The sequence below is a fragment of the Poecilia reticulata genome, linkage group LG9, assembly GCF_000633615.1.
Source record: "Poecilia reticulata strain Guanapo linkage group LG9, Guppy_female_1.0+MT, whole genome shotgun sequence".
In the NCBI taxonomy this organism is placed as follows: domain Eukaryota; kingdom Metazoa; phylum Chordata; class Actinopteri; order Cyprinodontiformes; family Poeciliidae; genus Poecilia; species Poecilia reticulata.
The window spans coordinates 11,269,741-11,289,067 of NC_024339.1; the positions used below are offsets into that span (position 1 = coordinate 11,269,741).

At 38.0% G+C, this 19,327-nt stretch overlaps 1 protein-coding gene and 1 long non-coding RNA gene across 3 annotated transcripts in view; both read left to right on the forward strand.

Moving 5' to 3' along the window:
- The first annotated feature begins 382 nt into the window (after positions 1–382).
- Positions 383–3,491, forward strand: LOC108166582 (uncharacterized). Its single transcript, XR_001776934.1, has 3 exons — positions 383–471; positions 901–1,011; positions 2,934–3,491. It is a non-coding gene; the product is annotated as an uncharacterized LOC108166582 (long non-coding RNA).
- Positions 3,492–5,948: 2,457 nt separating this feature from the next.
- The window catches only part of nos1 (nitric oxide synthase 1 (neuronal)), a 53,940-nt gene continuing 40,561 nt past the window's right edge, over positions 5,949–19,327 (forward strand). The window contains exons 1-3 of one of the 2 annotated variants that reach the window (XM_017306781.1): positions 5,949–6,292; positions 11,025–11,786; positions 15,339–15,435. In XM_017306781.1, the coding sequence (XP_017162270.1) occupies positions 11,089–11,786; positions 15,339–15,435 (795 nt within the window). In that variant the 5' untranslated portion in view covers positions 5,949–6,292; positions 11,025–11,088. The remainder of the gene's footprint in view (positions 6,293–11,024; positions 11,787–15,338; positions 15,436–19,327) is intronic. The other variant, XM_017306782.1, reaches the window with a different exon arrangement.

The window sequence follows — 19,327 nt, forward strand, 5'->3', positions numbered from 1 at the left end:
TTTTGTAAGATCACATGAACTTTCAAGTCAAATGTAACAAAAACATGATGGCAAATGATGCAGAAAAAGAAAAAATGCCAACAAAACTATTACTGAATATCCTAAATAGGTTATGAGAAAGTATTAAAATACCTCATCAACCCATTAAACTCACCTTTTATGCCCTAAATATTGCTCAGTGTAAGTTATCCACTTAGGATAAAAATAAAAAAAACAACTTTTTTTCAAAACTAGTTGCACTACTAAACTACTACAACTGCTAAATAACATATTACAGGACATTCGAAAATAACATTTTCCAAAAGTCCTAGAATTGTTCTTTTTTTTCTTGTTTTGCTTAAAATGTGTATCAGCTGTGCTGCCCCTCCCCTGTTGTCTTGGAGATAGTCCATCCTCTCCATTTGGCAGGTGTGCAGGACTCATCGATCAATGCAGCTCACCTGGGGAGCATACAACTAAAGCATTTCCAAGGTACGCACAGCAGACATCCATTCATGGTTTTCACTGTTGTTTTGTAGTGATAAATTACTCCTAACCTGCTTCAGTTCAAGTTAGTTTCTGCACACATCTATGATTAGAAATTGCCTGTAGTCTGCTAAGTTGTCTGCTGTGAGAGTCTAAGTTGTTTTTCATTATGTGCATCAGTTAATCATAGTCTTCCTTAAGCTGTACAATCCAGGTGTGGATCATAAAACATGATGTCTTCTAAAGGAACAATTGATTAGATTGGCATGTTTTAAAATAGTGGTCGCTGTAGATTTTTTCACAGCAGAATATAAATAAATATATTTGCTTGGATCAAATTTAGAAATTGTGCTTGATGAACATTAGTGTTTCAGAAAAGTAAAAAGAAACAAATGTCACTTTCACCAAGAGTTTTAACTCTGGTAAATGTTATAGTTAAGCAGGGGCTTTACACAGTGATCCACATGGTGTACGGCTTCATGAGAGGGCAGATGGTCCCACTCAAGCAGGAAGTGATTGACATAATGACACGGCCGACCATGGAAGGTGGGTGTATGTGTGTACTGAATGAGTGTCTGTGTGACTGATTCTAAAAATAAATCCTTTAAGTATATTCTAATACGTTTCTCCTATCTCTGTTTCTGAGCCTTCATGTTTATGAACAATATTCTTGATGGAAATTATTTTAATTTGTAGTGAGTTTTTGACCTGTCACCTTTTTAAAATAAAACTAATACACTAAAAAGTTTCAAATTTGTAAGTAAGCAAATGAACAAAATCAGAAGTACACAACTAGATTAGCCAACTATTTATTCATAGCCCAGCACCTCTTTGTGGATATTGCAGAAAAAACTTAGTCTCATTGTAACACATGTTCTTCTTGTTTTCAGTGGTTGAGTACATTTGTGCAGACAGTATTTCTTTTCTTGGTTTTCTCTTGAAATAAAAAGTTGCCATTGTTTCTGAGATCTATAATTAAAAGCATACACTTGATAAACTACAGTCGGTGTTTGCTTGTTACTTTGGAATGTAAACTGTTGACTTGGTTAATTGTTGCCAGTAAACTGATCAGTTAAGAAACCAGTTTTGATCAGAAGGAACCTTTTGCTTTGTTTCCTCTTTCTCCCTCTTTCTCTTTAAACAAGTGAATCACCTGTCTGAGTGCCGAGGAGAAACCCAACAAGTTTACTTTCATGAGTAGAGCCTCATGTGATATTGACTGGTATAGATGCATGCTTGATTGCTTTAGGTTTATTTCAATGGACAGACACAAAGATGAAAAAAGTGGGCAATGTGGCAAAATGTCACAAAGGAAAGTGGACAATAAGAAGCAAAAAATAATAAAGGAGAAACAAGGAAATGTTTCTAGAAATCTGCTAGTATTTCCTGCTGTAGAAGGGGAAGAAAACAAAACATGCTGTGTTTTTGTTTCTGTTCTTTGTTCTGCTTTGAAATCTGATCCTTGCTTGAGAACACTGAGTATAAAGTTTATTAACCCCACACAATGGTGTAAGTGTTGGTTAATAAGGGAGGAAAGGAGAAAAATATTTTTTTGTAAGCTCTAATCTGATTCTTTGCAAATATCCGACCTCTAAAGTTGCTGTTGTGACTTGTAGTCTTTGGTTTCTTCAAATTATCTGTCCAAACCCCTTTGCCTGGGCACACAACACACCCACCAGACAGTTTCAGTTCAGTTTTGAGACCCTTTCAAAGTTTTTTACATTTGTGCAAAAGAAGTGGCACAGTCAATAATATGACGCGCTGAACTTTTAACATGTTGTAAAACTGAGGTGAATGAAAGTTTAGAGAAATGCTTAATTTGAGTTGTCAGACAACATAGAATAGATTTTTAATCTGTTTTTAATAGATTTGTGGGTGTGTTTAGGAAAACTGTTAAGAGAATGAAGCTTGAATTGTTCAGAGCAGTGCTCAGTGCATAGGGATCTGATGTCCTGTTGTCTTCGTTTCAACAAGCAAAAACAGAAAAACTGTAGCCCCCCTTTTATTTAGTTATTTTTTATAAAAATAACCTTTTGCCATCAAGAGGTTGTAGACCTTCTTGCTCCTTCTAGCATTTCAAGAAGATTAGACATTATCTGTGATGACGATGTAGCTGGAGACCACAAACTACTGTAGCCATGGAGTCAAAGCTAATTGCATTAGCCTGTTTAGATTAGAAAGACAAAAACCCTCTTTTCAAGTTGTGAGTAAGTTGTGAAATTTTTGTGTATTTCATTGAAATTCAAATGTTGCTAACCTTCCTACCTTTTCTCCACTGAAATGTTAACCCTAAAATGTTGAAGTTACACCCAAATAAGATTAGTAACCAATGTTATGAAATGGACTTAAAGAAAAAATGTAAATGATCAGGTTGTTTTCACAAGGTTTTTCTTGTCAGGTTTGCCCATTTAGTAGAAGGTGAAAAAAAGTCACTTTTATTAACCGCAAAATGTTTTTTTTTCTTTCAGCATTGACCTGCATTTATCAGAATCTGTCTTCCAGTCTACTCCAAACACTTTCTTTGTCTGTAATGATCACACAGAATGATGAAGCCACCCCTAAGGGCACATTGTACTCGAGGTATTAATATCGTTCTGCCACTCCTCCAGCTGTCATGCGGCCAACAAGTTTATTTTCCTTTCATAAAGAACAGGTTCTTCCATGTTTCATTTGTGTTTATGACAAAGTCTTGTCTGAAGTTGATTCATTTTCAAATTACAACATGCTTTGGTGTTGCAATTAATTTCAATTGTTGTCTCTAGACAACAAAAATGTAATTTGTAAGTAAGCAAACGAACAAAATCAGAAGTGCACAACTAGATTTGCCAACTATTTATTAATAGCCCAGCACCTCTTTGTGGATATTGCAGAGAAAATTGAGTCTCATTGTAACACATGTTCTTCTTGTTTTCAGTGGTTGAGTACATTTGTGCAGACAGTATTTCTTTTCTTGGTTTTCTCTTCTGAGATGAAAAGTTGCCATTGTTTCTGAGGTCTATAATTAAAAGCATACACTTGATAAACTACAGTGTTTTCTTGTTACTTTGGAATGTAAACTGTTGACTTGGTTAATTGTTGCCAGTAAAGTGATCATAGTTAAGAAACCAGTTTTGATCAGAAGGCATCTTTTGCTTTGTTTCCTCTTTCTCCCTTTTCTCTTTAAACAAGTGAATCACCTGTCTGAGTGCCGAGGAGAAACCCAACAAGTTTACTTTCATGAGTAGAGCCTCATGTGATATTGACTGGTATAGATGCATGCTTGATTGCATTAGGTTTATTTCAATGGACAGAAAAAAAGATGAAAAAAGTGGGCAATGTGGCAAAATGTCACAAAGGAAAGTGGACAATAAGAATATCCATCCATCTATACATTTTCTTTACAACCTTGTCCCTCAGTGGGGTCGGGAGGTGCTGGTGCCCATCTCCAGCTAACGTTCTGGGCGAGAGGCGGGGTCACCCTGGGCAGGTCGCCAGTCAGTCGCAGACAATAAGAATAGAGGAGCAAAAAAGAATAAAAGAGATACAAGGAAATGTTTCTAGAAATCTGCTAGTATTTCCTGCTGTAGAAGGGGAAAAAAACAAAACATGCTGTGTTTTTGTTTCTGTTTTTTGTTCTGCTTTGAAATCTGATCCTTTCTTGAGAACACTGAGTATAAAGTTTATTAACCCCTCACAATGGTGTGTCGGTTAGTAAGGGAGGAAAGGAGAATTTTTTTTTTTTTTTTTTGTAAGCTCTAATCTGATTCTTTGCAACGATCCGACCTCTAAAGTTGCTGTTGTGACTTGTAGTCTTTGGTTTCTTCAAATTATCTGTCCAAACCCCTTTGCCTGGGCACACAACACACCCACCAGACAGTTTCAGTTCAGTTTTGGGAGCCTTTCAAAGTTTTTTTTTTACATTTGTGCAAAAGAAGTGGCATAGTAAATAATATGAATAAATGAGTAAAATGTGATTCACTCGAGGTGAATGATGCAAAGTTATTAGGGAAACGCTTAGTTTGAGTTGTCAGACAACAGAATAGATTTTTTATCTATGTTTTTAATAGATTTGTGGGTGTGTTTAGGAAAACTTAAGAGAATGAAGCTTGAATTGTTCAGAGCAGTGCTCAGTGCATAGGGATCTGATGTCCTGTTGTCTTCGTTTCAACAAGCAAAAACAGAAAAACTGTAGCCCCCCTTTTATTTAGTTATTTTTTATAAAAATAACTTTTTGCCATCAAGAGGTTGTAGACCTTCTTGCTCCTTCTAGCATTTCAAGAAGATTAGACATATCTGTGATGATGATGTAGCTGGAGACCACAAACTACTGTAGCCATGGAGTCAAAGCTAATTGCATTAGCCTGTTTAGATTAAAAAGACAAAAACCCTCATCTGTAAGTTGTGAAATTTTTGTGTATTTCATTGAAATTCAAATGTTGCTAACCTTCCTACCTTTTCTCCACTGAAATTTTAACCCTAAAATGTTGAAGTTACACCCAAATAAGATCAGTAACCAATGTTATTTTCAATGTTATTGAAAATTTGAAGACTTTATTAATCTTTGTAGTAAAAATGTGATGAGCTAAAAACATTGCCTCTGATCCTGCTCTGAACCAGGGTGAAAACTGTTACCATCTGGATGAAAATGCACGGTTCCACAGTTTTAATGAGGTTAAACTGAGAAATGCTTTTATAACCTCAGTCAATCCTGGTGCTAAACGTGGAACATTACTCAGTGTGGAATGATGTCCTCTGTTCCATCTTGAATGTACTTTTGATTCAAGGTGAAACAAAAGTACATTCAACATTATTGTTGTCTGTAGACAACAGTATCTCTGAAAATTAGAATTCTATCCTGTTTTATATTGTATGATGCAGTTATCCAGCAAACCTCTAGGCCAGGGGTGTCAAACTCCAGTCCTCGAGGGCCGGTGTCCTGCAACTTTTAGATGTGCCTCTGCTGCACCACACCTGAATAGAATAATTAGGTCATTAGCAAGGCTCTGGAGAACTGAGGAGGTAATTAAGCCATTTGATTCAGGTGTTTTGTACCTGTGGCACATCTTAAAACTGCAGGACAGCGGCCCTTCAGGACTGGAGTTTGACACCCCTGCTCTAGGCCTTCACAGAAAAGTTGGATTTAGACTGAGATTAGGACTTTATCTACCAACTGCATTTTTTTTTTAAAGACACTGGCTGCACACTATTTTATTTTGTTTACTTTGGAGTAAAGTAGAATAAATGTATAAGCATACCATCCTTTAGATCTTGTATTTAAAATGACAATAAAAAAAAGTTTCCCTCCATCTTATTATTATTTATTTATCACTGGAATGTTGTAAACTGAGTTTTAAAGTAATTGGTTGATGGAAATTAAATGGACCATTTTACATCTCAAGTTTGTAAACTAAGTTGAGTATTTTGAGCTTCAGAAAACTTTCAGCATAATGTTTGTTTACCCAGTTGGCCAGAATATTTTGTCTGTCTTCCAGTTTCCCTTGCAAAGCCACAGAAGCCAATAAAGTGTGGAATGCGAGTTGAGACTACTGTTGCGCACTCTCTGACGATGACGGCTACCTAAACCCACCTGCAGTAGATTTCAAGGCGCGCGCACGGCTCCCTCCCAGCCTCGTCACAGAGGCTCCCGTCGCTCGGTATTTAAATCGCGCCCCTGCGCGCAGAGAGCCACAAGCATGCCTCGTCTCTAGAGAGGCAGGGCGCGACTTGGAGACACTTTGGTTCAGAGAGAGAGCGAGAACTGTGCAGCCGCTGCTGAAGCAGAGCGCAGGAGTTTTATCCCAACTTCACTGCTGCAGGTCGTTGAGACACAGCGACCTTGTTCTCAGGGGTAAGTTCCTGCTGCTGAAATATCTCAGCCCGCTGTCGTTGTTTCTCTCCTCCAGTGTCCGTGTTTATCCAAGCTGCGCATTCCACTGTTATATGACGATGTTGATCATGAGGAGTGATGAAAGTAATTGTATAGAAATTGTATAAACGATGCAAATTTACAGCCTTCTGCCTCTGTGGTTTTTCAAATTCTGCAAAAGTACTTGTTGCTGATGAAAATGACACTAGATTTGCGATTGATGGGGACAATCCTGTTTGTTTTTTCTCCATCTGTACACTTACGCAAGAAAGGACTGCAATAAACATTTTTTTTATTATTATTTTGGCGTATTAAGGTGAAAAATGACATGTAAAAAATGAAATATGTTTGGCCATTTATCTATGTGCTCATGAGTAATTGTTGTTGTTGGCAACAATACGGAGTGATTTTTTTTAAATTATTTTTTTCATTTGCAGGAAATTCAAGGAGTTATATTTTACATGTGAGACATTCGACAAATTCATTTCTGAAACCAAAAGTTCACATTTGAAACTTTGCATTGTTTATTTCGTTGCTGTCTCAACATGAACCCAAAATATCTTGCCCCTTTTTTACGTATGCTCGGATTAAACAAAATATGCGAGAAATTCTGCAGAATGGCCTTTGATCCGCGTTTTTTTTATTCATATCCCCGCTAATTAATTCACTTTCTTTTTCACGTGCTGCAATGTGCAACCATAACATTATGTTGAAAGCACATTTTCACACATCGACTGACAGAATTCAGTTCAGGAGAAAACGGAGAATAGTTGACCTTGTGGCTCCAAAAGGCGCAAGAAGCTGGCCGGCTTAAAAAAAAACCAAAAAAACAATTAGAAAACCAGTATTTTCTTCTATGAATTCTCAATCTGAGAGCAAATAAATGCCCTGGTTTGGAAGGAAATGAAATGATTTCCAGTTGCTATGAAACCGATGAAGAATTAACATAACAGACGACTTTGGGTTGTCGTCTGTGCTCATGATGTTGGTGAGTGTAGCAATTATCTAATTTGTGACTCCATATTTGTGTGTCCCCCCCCCCCCAGCTCCTTTATCATCCATGTCAGTTATTTGCTTGATATTGTTAATGGGGTACTTTTTTATTTTTAATCTCTTTGTAGTCGTATCCTTCCAGCCACAGCAGTATTCCCAGAAAAGACCCTGATCCCGATATTCAGAGCACATCCACCTTCCATTTCCTCTTCGTCTCTGGTTATTTCTTATCTCAGTGGGGGGGGAGCTGCACATATGGAGAATTAAAGGGCCGCCAGATTAAGTTATTCCAGCCAGAGTTCACAGTATTGACCATAAATGAGTGACACCCACCCCCGCCCCCCCCCTCTGAAGCCATGAACTGAGGACACCGCTCCCTGATCTGTGGGTGTCTAAAAGTGCGACTTGTCTACATGAATATACTGGTGTGCACAGAACTTTGTTTTTGTATGACACGCATGTGGGCAAAGGCGTCAGAACCAACTTTGAGAATGTTTGTGGTACATCTGTATTATCTAAAAGTGCGGCGTGAGAACGGGCAGCGCGCACAAACTGCTGGATAAGCTGAGCGCTGACCTTGGTGCTGAATTATTCCCGCTGTGCGCACAGTGCCTGCCTGCCTGCCTGCCTGCCTGCCCTCCATGCGCCAACGGCGCGCGCGGAGCGGCGGCTCTCCCGTTTCTCTGACACGCGGCACATTCCTTACACGCCACCCACGCGGTGAAATGCGAGATTTTCCAATGAAAAAAACGCAACTCGTTCAAGTGGCTGTGCATTAAAAAGAAGAAAGAAAAAACATACAAGGGTGATGTAGCTGAATTGGAATTACGTCTGTAATTTCCAATACAGACGTAGTCATTTAACATTTTTCTTCAGGTATTTACAAAACGGGTGCCGTTGAAATGTTTATCCAAGTCTGCTAAATTTAGGCATGCTGTATCCATGTCATTGTCACTGGACATTTGAGTACAAATAAAGTCCAGATTAACTTTTTATTCAGACATTTTCAACGGTTTTAAATGGAAACGTTTACTGTATTATAGTTGATTTGTGACCTATAAAAGTATTAGATTGCTAATGAAAATATGCTTTTGTGTCTAAATTGTTTTGTGTGTGGGGGGTGGTTCTCTTTTTTTTTTTCTGCTGCTTGTGCAGATGAGGGTGCAAAGCTAGCTAGATTTGAAAATGTACTACAAAAATCCTGATGTTACTTGTGCACATCTGATCTTGGAAGCCAAAAGTGAATGTAAATGTCTGTTCAGCTGTTGTGACTCAGGGGGATTCGTCTTACAATACCTCTGGACAGAGGGCAGCAACACCATCAACAGGAAAAAACAGCTGCTTCCTACTTCATTCAAATGTTTGCTTTCAGTACAAGGTTTTCTAAACCTTATCCCCATTTAGAGGTGGGACAGACATTTGGGCTAACTTGTGACCTTAACATTTTTGAATAGAGCTGCTTTTACGGCCCAATCTGATATGCACACGCATTTAATGCATCTTTATTTGATTACGTTTTCAAACTAATTGGCAAACTTTCCTGTAATCTTCTTTGGACAATCGTTTAGGCATAAAGTTTTGGTAAAAAAGTAATCGGGGATATTTGCTGGTCCATTGCAGTATATTGGAGCATGTGGATCATTGTCACAGTAAAATTTATATTATTCCACCTATGATTTGCATGTTGCATTATTGATCCTGGTATCTGATGTATAAAATGGGGATTTCATGTTTTCCTCGATTCAGAGAAAAAAAAAGATCTGTTGACACTATGGTCTGAGCGGTGTAGATCTATACAGTGGGTGCGGGCTATACAATTTAAAAAATGATTTATCAATTCCATTTACTTTGAAACCATGAGCATACTAGAGAAACTTACTAGTTGACTGGAGAGCTATGAAAATGTATGTGGAGGTTAGGTCACTCGAGAGGCCCGTTTATGAGGCTCACTTGTATTGCCGCCCTCATAAACAAGATTCAAATTTAAAGTGCTTTTCAGAAAACAAAGGAACAGAGGAAAGGAAAATAAAGATGAAAAATGACTAAATGGAACCATTTAATCATCAGGAAATGGAAGCTTAGCTGTACACATTTTTAGACAAAAAGCTAAAACTGAATTCATTTAATCTTTTACAGAATATGAGAAAACAGGCTACTGTAATGCTTTTCCTATTTTAAGGTACCCAACAGTTGCTCCATGTAACAGGTTTGTAGGGAATTGGCTCCAGACTTGAGAAGCGGATGAATGAAATGTGGCCTCCCTTTAAGCTCTGAAAGTTGAGTAAACTCTTAAGTTGTGTAGCAGGTTCATTCAGGTTCATATAGATTTAGTGGCAAAACCATTTAGTGTTTTACTCACCAACAATTAGATTTTAAAATATATCCTTCAACTAGCATTTAGGCCAGGAATTGAACTGGGAACAACTGGTTTAGGACTGTAGTCGCTGTTTGTGGTGTGTTTGGACAACCACTGATCAAAAGTGAGGTGACTTTATTAAAAAAATAAATAAAAAGCAATTTAGAAAATGTTCAAATAAAGCACCAAAATTCTGTTGGAAAAATTAATTAGAAACATTTAGCTTCCTTTATTTAAAACAATTTTTTCCTTTTAAATATTGAGAAACCTTTCCAAGAAAATCTAGCAATAATGCATTTTATTGCATGTTTCTTTAAGTGATTCCATTCAGTGTTACTAATTGGTTGCTTAGTCTCTAAACATTGTTTAAGCCCCATTAGGATGTAATGTTTGTATCCAAATTATTAATGCTCTTTAGCATAATTGCAGCAAGTAATTGAATGTTGTGGAGATTTCCAAATAGAAATAATCTGGAATTTATTTACAATATTCTAAATATTTGCTTTTCAAATTATTCTATAAATGCATCTGTTCTAATGCAGTTCTCTCAGTGTGCAGAGGTATAAACAGGTTTTGACAGATTGTAACTGCTGCTTGAGAACATCACCTGTAAGATAACTCTCCTGAAAGCAAACCGTGCTACAGATCCCAGTCTGAATTTTTGTTTTTCTTACCAATACATGTTATGGTGCTAAAAATACATCTGGGTAATAAAGGATGCACTTTCACCACGTGATTTTACAAAAATAAAACTGAGTCACAAGACCATTTGAGCAGGCATTGATAATAGGTATTTAGTAAATTAATATTTTTTTTGCAGCTGTGTCTAGTAGCAGTGGCTGCTATGGTGATTCTACAGGAAGCAGTGTTGGATTTGGGAAAATTATCTTGATGCAACATATAAACTGACTTGAGATGATTTCTAAAGAACTTTTGATAATTGATTCCTAGCCCTAAAGTCTGCCCTGGTCATTCTTACAAATCACTTTCAGAAATTCATGCAATTTTATCACATCATGCAAATCTCTTAAATATTTCACTGAAGCTGGAAAGAATTCGTAAGTCTCTCTGGATGAGAGATTTTAATTAAATCCTGTAAAGAGAAAAATGGAAAATACACAAATGGCTTAAAATAACCAGTTTTTATGTGATGTAATCAGCCACGTGTATGTGGATTCTATATTTATTGTAAATTATCCAAGCAAAATCAAAAAACCACCTGACGCCCGACTTGCTTCTTGTTCTTTAGATGAAAATATAGAGTGAGATTTTACATAAAGTTCTGGCTACCAGCTTTAATAACTTCTGTACCCATTTGACTGACTTATCAGTTTAACTAAAAGCATTTCTGTTTCCTCTTTTCAGAAACATTCCTGGGGGAAACGGTACAAGCGAACACATACACAAGTCACACGCACACACAAGCACAATGCAGGAGTCGGAGCCCACAGTCTGCCAGCTGCAGCCCAACATCATCTCAGTGCGCCTTTTCAAGAGGAAGGTTGGTGGCTTGGGCTTCCTGGTGAAGCAGAGGGTGTCCAAGCCGCCTGTCATTGTGTCAGACTTGATTCGCGGCGGAGCAGCAGAAGAGTGTGGCCTGGTGCAGGTGGGCGACATAGTGCTAGCTGTCAATAACAAACCCCTGGTAGATCTTTCATATGAGCGAGCGTTGGAGACTTTGAAAAATGTGTCGCCCGAGAGCCATGCCGTGCTCATCCTCCGAGGGCCCGAAGGGTTTACCACCCACCTGGAGACCACCCTGACCAGAGACGGCCGCCAGCGCACGGTGAGGATCACCCGACCTGCCTTCCCACCCTCAAAGTCCTTCGATCAGTGGTCCCCTCTCAGTGCATACAGCCCCGGGCAGCAGCTCAACAAGGAGCCCCAGCTGAGGGCCATTGAAAACCTGTCCTCTCCTTCCATCACTCAAACGCTCTTGCAGAGGGGAGGGATGCAGGGCCAGGACGGGGGCCGCGGAGCACTGCTGTGCAACGGGCTGGAAGAAAACAACGACCTGCTTAAGGAGATCGAACCGGTGTTGCATCTCATCAAAAACAGCAAAAAGGAGATTAACGGTGAAGGCCAGCGGAATGCCGGGCGAAGAGATGCAGAGATTCAAGTGGCATGGTAATTTCTAATGTGATAAGTCATTATTGATCCCTTAATTTGACTGTCTTTTGCCGTTATTCCCCTCCAAACTGATGACTGGAGTTGGAGCCCAGTCAGAATTAGAAGTGAAACCCTTGTGGGGGAAATGTTATTGGCTTTCACAAGAGACTGCACCTGGTCTGGATTCGGAGAGAATTCCTGTTCACTCCGTCACCATGCAGTCTCTGAACAGCCTGGCACATCTGTGTTGCATTAGCTGTTACATCCAGGCTGTCAGTACTATGACTCAGAGTACAGTGGTGTACATAATTCATGTCTGCATGCTGGCCTCCAGTAAACCCCACTTAAAGTGACAGTATTTGGAATATATTTGTCAGCTGCTTTTCTTGATTCGCTAAGCCAACTACGATGGCTCCATTAAATGACTTGCATCAGTTTGGCAGCTTTCCCTTAATTGTGAGGCTTGTGGCAAAATGCAACAAATTTGAAATGCACGGCAGAATTGAAATAATTTGCATGAGATATGTTAGTACCCTGCATAAGTAAGTATATTAGGGGTTTTTGTCAGCTTGTGAGAGATTTAAAGTTCACAGCTTGGAGGAATTCAGTAGATAAATGTCAGGGCATTAGTTCAGTTGTCCAGGATGTCCTACGAGGAAAATTTAATCAGTAACATTTTCCAGATGGCCATAAAGGTTGCACTTAACTGTAGAATACTTGAAGTACTGTAAGCTTAAGTACTCATTTGGGACAAGGTTTCACAATATCCTTCAGGAAAAAGTAATGAAAATCAATGTTTGACTTTGCCTAAATGGTCTGCACAATGTTCTGTTATTGGCATATCAGCTATCTGCTCCCACACAGTGAAATCACATTGAGGCTGCAGTCTGCTTTTTATCAATATCTCATTTTTTACCCACCAGTGAAACTCTTTTTGTCCATCATAAATATGCTTTAAGTGATTTGTTGATTTCTGTGGATAGGTATACACACAAATATGGGAGTTATATTTTGAGTAGTTTCAGATGAATTGGATTCAAACACAGTTGAAAACTAACAATCACATGGTATTCAGGTGTAAGGTGATGTGGTTAAGATTGGTCTTTATTTACAGGGTCCAAAAATGAGAACTAACCTTCAAGAAGGCACCGAAACAATTTAAAATCTATTTCAAAATGCAATTTGGGGTTGAATGACAGTCTTTTTATAAAATTCTCTGCAGCAAAACTAAAGTTGATCAGACTTGCAAATTAAATAGGTACACTGCTGGTTTTCTTCACCCTTGTGATAAGTCATAGTAAAGGGATTCTCTTGGTTGTGTTCAGCATGAGATGCAATTAGAAGATTCTTCTGCAACATCAGTCACTATGTGTTAGACAGACAGTAAACACATGACTCCTATTTGGGTCAGAAACCATTTCCAGGATTAAAGAACAGATTGTGGAAGTTTTTACTCTGTAGGCGTTTAAACCAACAAGCTGAAAGTCTAACATTCTGCATAATCTTTTTTTTTTTTTTTTTTTTTTTTGCAAAGTCTCACTTAATTTTATTTTTAACTCTTATTCTTAAGAAATCCTCCTGCTTCTTGTTTTGCCTCAGACCTCCATGGTTAACCCTGAAATAATTGGGGTTTAGGAAGCTGGCCTGTCCAAAACAAACTTGGTGAAAAGCCATCTTACAATTTTAAAATGTGCGTTGTGCTCGGAGGGTATGAGGATATGAAAACATCACTAGATTTCTTTTCATAGCAAAGCCAGCCTTGTTGCCAGCATGTGACTGTCTAATAAAGTAAGTTATTATGAGCCCTGGATATAAAAATGAGTAAGATTTAAATTTAATATAAAATTTGAGACTCCTATTTTAGAGGATAAAATTAAGTAATTCTTGAGTTGTTTGTTTTGATAGATGATGAAAAGACTTCAATCTTTTGTTCCCTCATGTTGCCATTTTGTCTCAACTACTTTCACATAGATCACCAATGCATAATACTTTTCATGACACTTGGTCATGACATTTTCAAATCTCTGCATATTTTTCCCTAAAGGCTTTATCTTGAATTCCATTTCTCTTTATTGTGGTTTTAGTTGACCTTATGTTGACCCGTCTATGTTTGATACTTCTGATCCTTGACTCTTTCTGATGAAACCGTAACTCAATCAACAAATTTTTTAACAATATACAATGTAATCTTAAAAAATAAGTACTTTAAGTTATTCACTATAATTGCAAAAATATAGTCAAAGTGGAAAAAAATAAGATAATTTGAATATCTGCATGTCCCTTTGGGATCTTCTGCAGTAATGACAAGGGTTGTACAGGAAATACTCAGTAAAAACAGATGTATTAAAGTCAAACCTCCTCATTCAAAAGCACAATTGTGGTCTGAGTGTGTAACAAGGCATGCCAAAATCAACATTTTATGCACCATCAAGTCACCAAAGAGTACATTTCAGCAATCAGAAGAAGTTGTCTTTTAACTTTTTCGGCTTCTGATGAAGATCTCAACTGAAAATAAACATAAAAAAATGTTGATTATTTTTAACATAAATGTTAATGTATTTCCGGGTAATCTTTCCACAGTAACATTTCTGGAATCAGTTTTTAAAGACCTATTGTCAGGAACAGAAAAGCGTGAAACAATGGCCGTTGCTTGTTTTCAGCAGAGAAGGAGGTATATTTTCACAGCTCCACGTCAGGCAGATGATGCTCTGCGTCAGTCAGCAGTAATCGCAAATGACACATGCGACTTCTCCCATTGTTTCAGCCCGTTTGAACTCCAACTCTGCAGCGTCGGAAAGAATATGCTTTCCCAAATTGTGGCAATAACGAGATGGAATGTGACAGGAAGTGTGAAAGAGAAAAAGGATGCCTATGAGGATTTACAATTGGTACGGACACGTGCTCACGGCAATGGCAAGGAAAGATGGGCGGGTTGGCGGTAGGGGGGTTGAGTGTGTGAAAGACTGTAGGAGGCGAAATGTGTGTGGGCGTTTTCGAATGGAGGAAACCAAACTTAAACGGGGAGATTAGGTTGTTTTTGGTTTCCCCCCCAAGTCCTGTGTTCTTCAGTGTGGTGGCAGCTCCAAATCCCACCCACAATCCCATTCTCACAGCTCGGATTGAGATATCTCGCAATTATGCACAATCCTTCTTCACTTGTAATATTTCCCTATTGTCATTTTTACACCTCAGTGTTTCTATTCAAGAGTCATCTGGATTTAAGTCTGCATTTTTTAGAATTTACTTGATTAGTTTTGCCACATAGTTGCTTAAATAATCCACAACTAGCACTACACGTAGCACTAAACAAATCAGTGCACCTGTATACTTTTGAAAAGACAATTCTGTTTAAGGTTTACCTTTTAGACACAGAAACCTTTCATGATTTTAATAGCATCGGTGAGCAAACAGTCTTGTGTCCACAAAACCAAAATTGAGTTTTGTTTACAGTCTGTGTGTGCTTTTAATTGTCTGGGTTTGCTTTTTTGTGAGTTTTTTAAATTGAAATAAAAGTACCTTGTGCAAGATCAGAGTGCACACATCTGATGGAAAATTGGGTTTCTCTTCCAGGGACCTCGGTGTGGGAAATGAGACATCCATCCAGCTGGGTTCGGATAATGACAGAATGTTGGAACACGTGCCAGACCACAATGCTGATATTGACAAGGTAAAAAATCAAAAGTACAACTAAAACAGCATATTAAAATAATAGCAATGCTTTAAAAATGAAAACAATCTGAAAATAAGTTTATCCAAATTAGGTCTGAATGACCCACAAATCACGGTTGGTTTTTCTTTGCATTTGTCTGTACTGCAGTTTAAGTCTGGCCAGGCTTTGATGCAGTGTCTTATTTGTAACTCTTACATTTTGTCACATAACTGCAAACGTCTGTGCATTTTATTTCACACAGTAGCATAACACAAACTAGTACATGTCTGTGAAGCAGAAGGAGAAGGAAACACTTTATTTGTAAATATTTTTACGAATAAGGTGTGGGAGGCAGTTGGATTCATCCTACCACCTCAGATCGCACTGACATCACCAAATGCAGGGCACGCAATTTCTTTCAATCCTCACCTAATGAGTAAACGTAATGCAGATGTGTGTAGTTTTACTTCAGTGTAAATCCAGCTGCTCAGTGAAACATTAGTGAATAAACAGAACCATAAGAAAAGAGGAACATGGCATGTCAAGGATAAAGCTGTGAAGAAGCTTAAACAGATTTGGGTTACTAAACAATGTCCCAAATCTGAAGCTCTCCTCAGTCCATCTGCCAAACATGGGGGGGAAAAATTTATTGCACAACAGCAAACCTACCAAGACATGAACTTTAACAGGCTAGAAGAGGAGAACATTCATCAGAAAAGTGGTTAAAAGGACATTGGTACATCTGGAGGATTTTATCCAAAGCTCAGGTGGATAAAAATGTTGAGAAGACAAATGTTAGTCATACTCATCACAATTCTGGTCTTTATGGAAGAGTTGCAAAAAAACAAAACACATTATTGAAAGAAATATGGTGGTGGCAGCATCATTCTGTTGGGATACATGTCTTTAGTAAGGACAATGAAAGGTTACACCAGGGTAAGACTTCACCTTCCTATCCACAGCCGAAGTTCAATGCATGTTTTTACAATTTTAAACGTGTTTTAATAGGGATATGTCTTTATCATGCATAACCCAATTGCAGCTGATGATTATTTGTTGCAGTGTTAAATCTGACCTTCCACACAGAAGGATCTCATCATCGGTCTCAGTGATGTGGGTAGTGTCGTAATCTGCACACAGCCCGCATTATCTGCACAATTTTAACGCTTCTCGAGGCTTCATCAATGCAACCGGATGGGGTGGAATATTTCCAGTAGGCCTAATGAATACATGCAGCTGCAGTACGATTTCTTCCAATCAAATGAACCCTTTTCTTTGATTAATCAATTCTTTCAGACCTACAAACAGAATGCTGATTCTTTTGGAATATGTGTTTTGTTTTTCATAGAAAAAACAAAACAGATATTTGAATGGCAAACTGACCTTCAGAGGTAAATTTAATATGAAACGTTTTTGCTCAAACCTGAAGTACTTTAAAAATGAGTTGAAATGTGCATTTTGGGGAACATAATTCATACAAAATCATAAATGAGAAATATTACTCCAGAGAAAATCTTATTGAACAGTTAGTGGTTTTAAAAAAATTACATGTCTAATTTCTTAAGCTGCCAGAATTTTAGATGACACGCTCACCTGCGATTCGATTTTCTCTCTGTGGGAAGAGATTGTTCTTCAACCTGAGTTTCTCCTCCATTGTGATTAATATATAATCACTCTGTAAAACTATGACAGCAGATTGTTCTGCAAAATTATTACCGATTTTTGGTGGCACTCGCTTGAAGAAGTCACTGAAGCAGGAAAATGTACCTCACAATCTTTTATTTATTTTTTTCCTTAAATCCTAAGAAGTGCTTAAATATTTTACAATCACACTTTTTCTTTTCTCAGGCTGTTTTATCCACTTTCTATCAGCTCTTCCCGTCTACCAGATTTTGCCGCTCATCATCTCAATTTCCCATCAGATGTTTTAATTGATGGGTGGAACGTTTACTGCATAAATACGTTTGCTTCAAATACTTTGGTGATTATGCTCCATCATGACATTCTCTTAATTAGTTTAGCTGTTATTGTCATTTCTTGTACAACAGATCCTCTCTTTTCCACCCATACCTCGTTCTTGACATTGATATATGTTGATTTAAATCTGATGGGCGGCAGGAGGGAGGACCGGATCATTTAGATAAAGGAAATATAAAATGGTCTTCATTTCTGATAGATTGACCTGTTTTGAGTTGAGAAATACAAGAAAACCTACAGTGGTCAGAATGTATTTTCATCCAGCAGTTGATGTTCACTCTTCATTTATTCATTTGGCTTGCAGCCTCACAGAGGTGTGGACATACAGATTCATTTATAATTGATGGATCACAACTTTGGAATAGAGCTGTTTTGGCAAATTGTCACACAATCCCTGCATTATTTAAAAGTAAATGACAAAAATACCATCAGTTTGTGGCTTGATTCTAACTTTAAACCTTTTTCTCTGTATACTGACATAATATGCAGTTCTTTAAACATGTCAGACTTTATGACAGCAACAATGGAAAAGGCCTGAACAGGTATGCCATGTTTTGAGTGATTGCCAATTTCACCTTTAAAAAGAAAATGGCAGAATTAATTTGTTTTGCACTACATAAGGCTTTCTCATACTGATCAATGTGCATAATAGAACACCTGCACACCTCAAATGGAAGCTATGGTGTAAAAAATAAGTTTTGCAAAAGATTAGAACTTGTTGCCTTGCTGTACAACATATTAAAAAATACTAGTTGTGAAGAGTATTTATTTCTCTTACCCTTTCTGTTAGTTATACTCTTCACCAAGAATACTAACCTTTCTCAAACCATGCACGCATTCATAAGTTGCTCTGAGTTTTGACCTCTAAAGTGAATGGAACTGAGCTTGCTGGTATTGAAAATGTTACAGTCAACTTTACAGGGATCTAGACACAAGTCTGTCAACTAGCATTGGCTCGTGTCTTCTATTACTGACTTTCAGCAATCCACCTTATTCCTGGGAGGTTTGCTGTGGAAACTATTATGGGTCTCACTTCCGGCGCCCACCGGAAGTGGCAGTATTTTACTGTAATTTCCAGGGTTTCATGCTAATCTATATTCATGATAGAAGTTACATTTTTTACGGTTATTGTGCCGTATTTAGTAAAACTTGTATACGGACACGCCGTCTGCTATCTGAGAGATGCTCAGTACAGAGGATCGTAATTGTGAGTTTAATCATGGGGAGCGACAGGAACACTATCTTTAAGTTTTGTAACGAAACACTTAATTAGCAGCGCTGCAAGCAGCTTGTTTCTCTGAAGAGCTGACAATAATAAAGAGGAGAAAAGCAGAGAAGCTAGTCAGAGTTCTGAGCTGCTGTTTTGCACCGAAAGTGTAAAACAACAATTAAATAATATCAGCGTGTTGTGATGTGAATATTGGTTTGAATTTGAGTTCATGAAGTGGCTGCAGCAAGTGTGTGTGTTTTTTTTAATTACCTTTGGGCCAGCAATACATTTTTATAAGACAAAATAAAATAGCCGGGTTTATTTAGTCCATCACAACCAGAACCTCGAGGTTCTCCATTGCTCAGTGTTACTGCAAATCACACTGTGGCTGCAGCGAGTGTATTTTGAACGTGCTCCCAAAACAAAAGCGGTAGTTTCCATCGCCTACCGTCAGATAAGGAAACAACAAAAATTTGGCTAAAAATTCAAAAGTTGAAGCGGGAACCCAAAATGCTTTATGTGTGCTCGTTTCATTGTGTGGATAAAAAGCCAACGGGAGAAAACCCGCATCTACATCCAAAGCAACTGAATCAGTGAAGTAGGTAAAAATGCTAGTGCGGGTTATTTAAGGCCGTTTCTCCAAGTCACCATCCCACTCCGCTATAACTGCAGGTAGCGGTAAAACAATATTGCCACATTTAAGCCGTGATAGCTGGTGTTCAC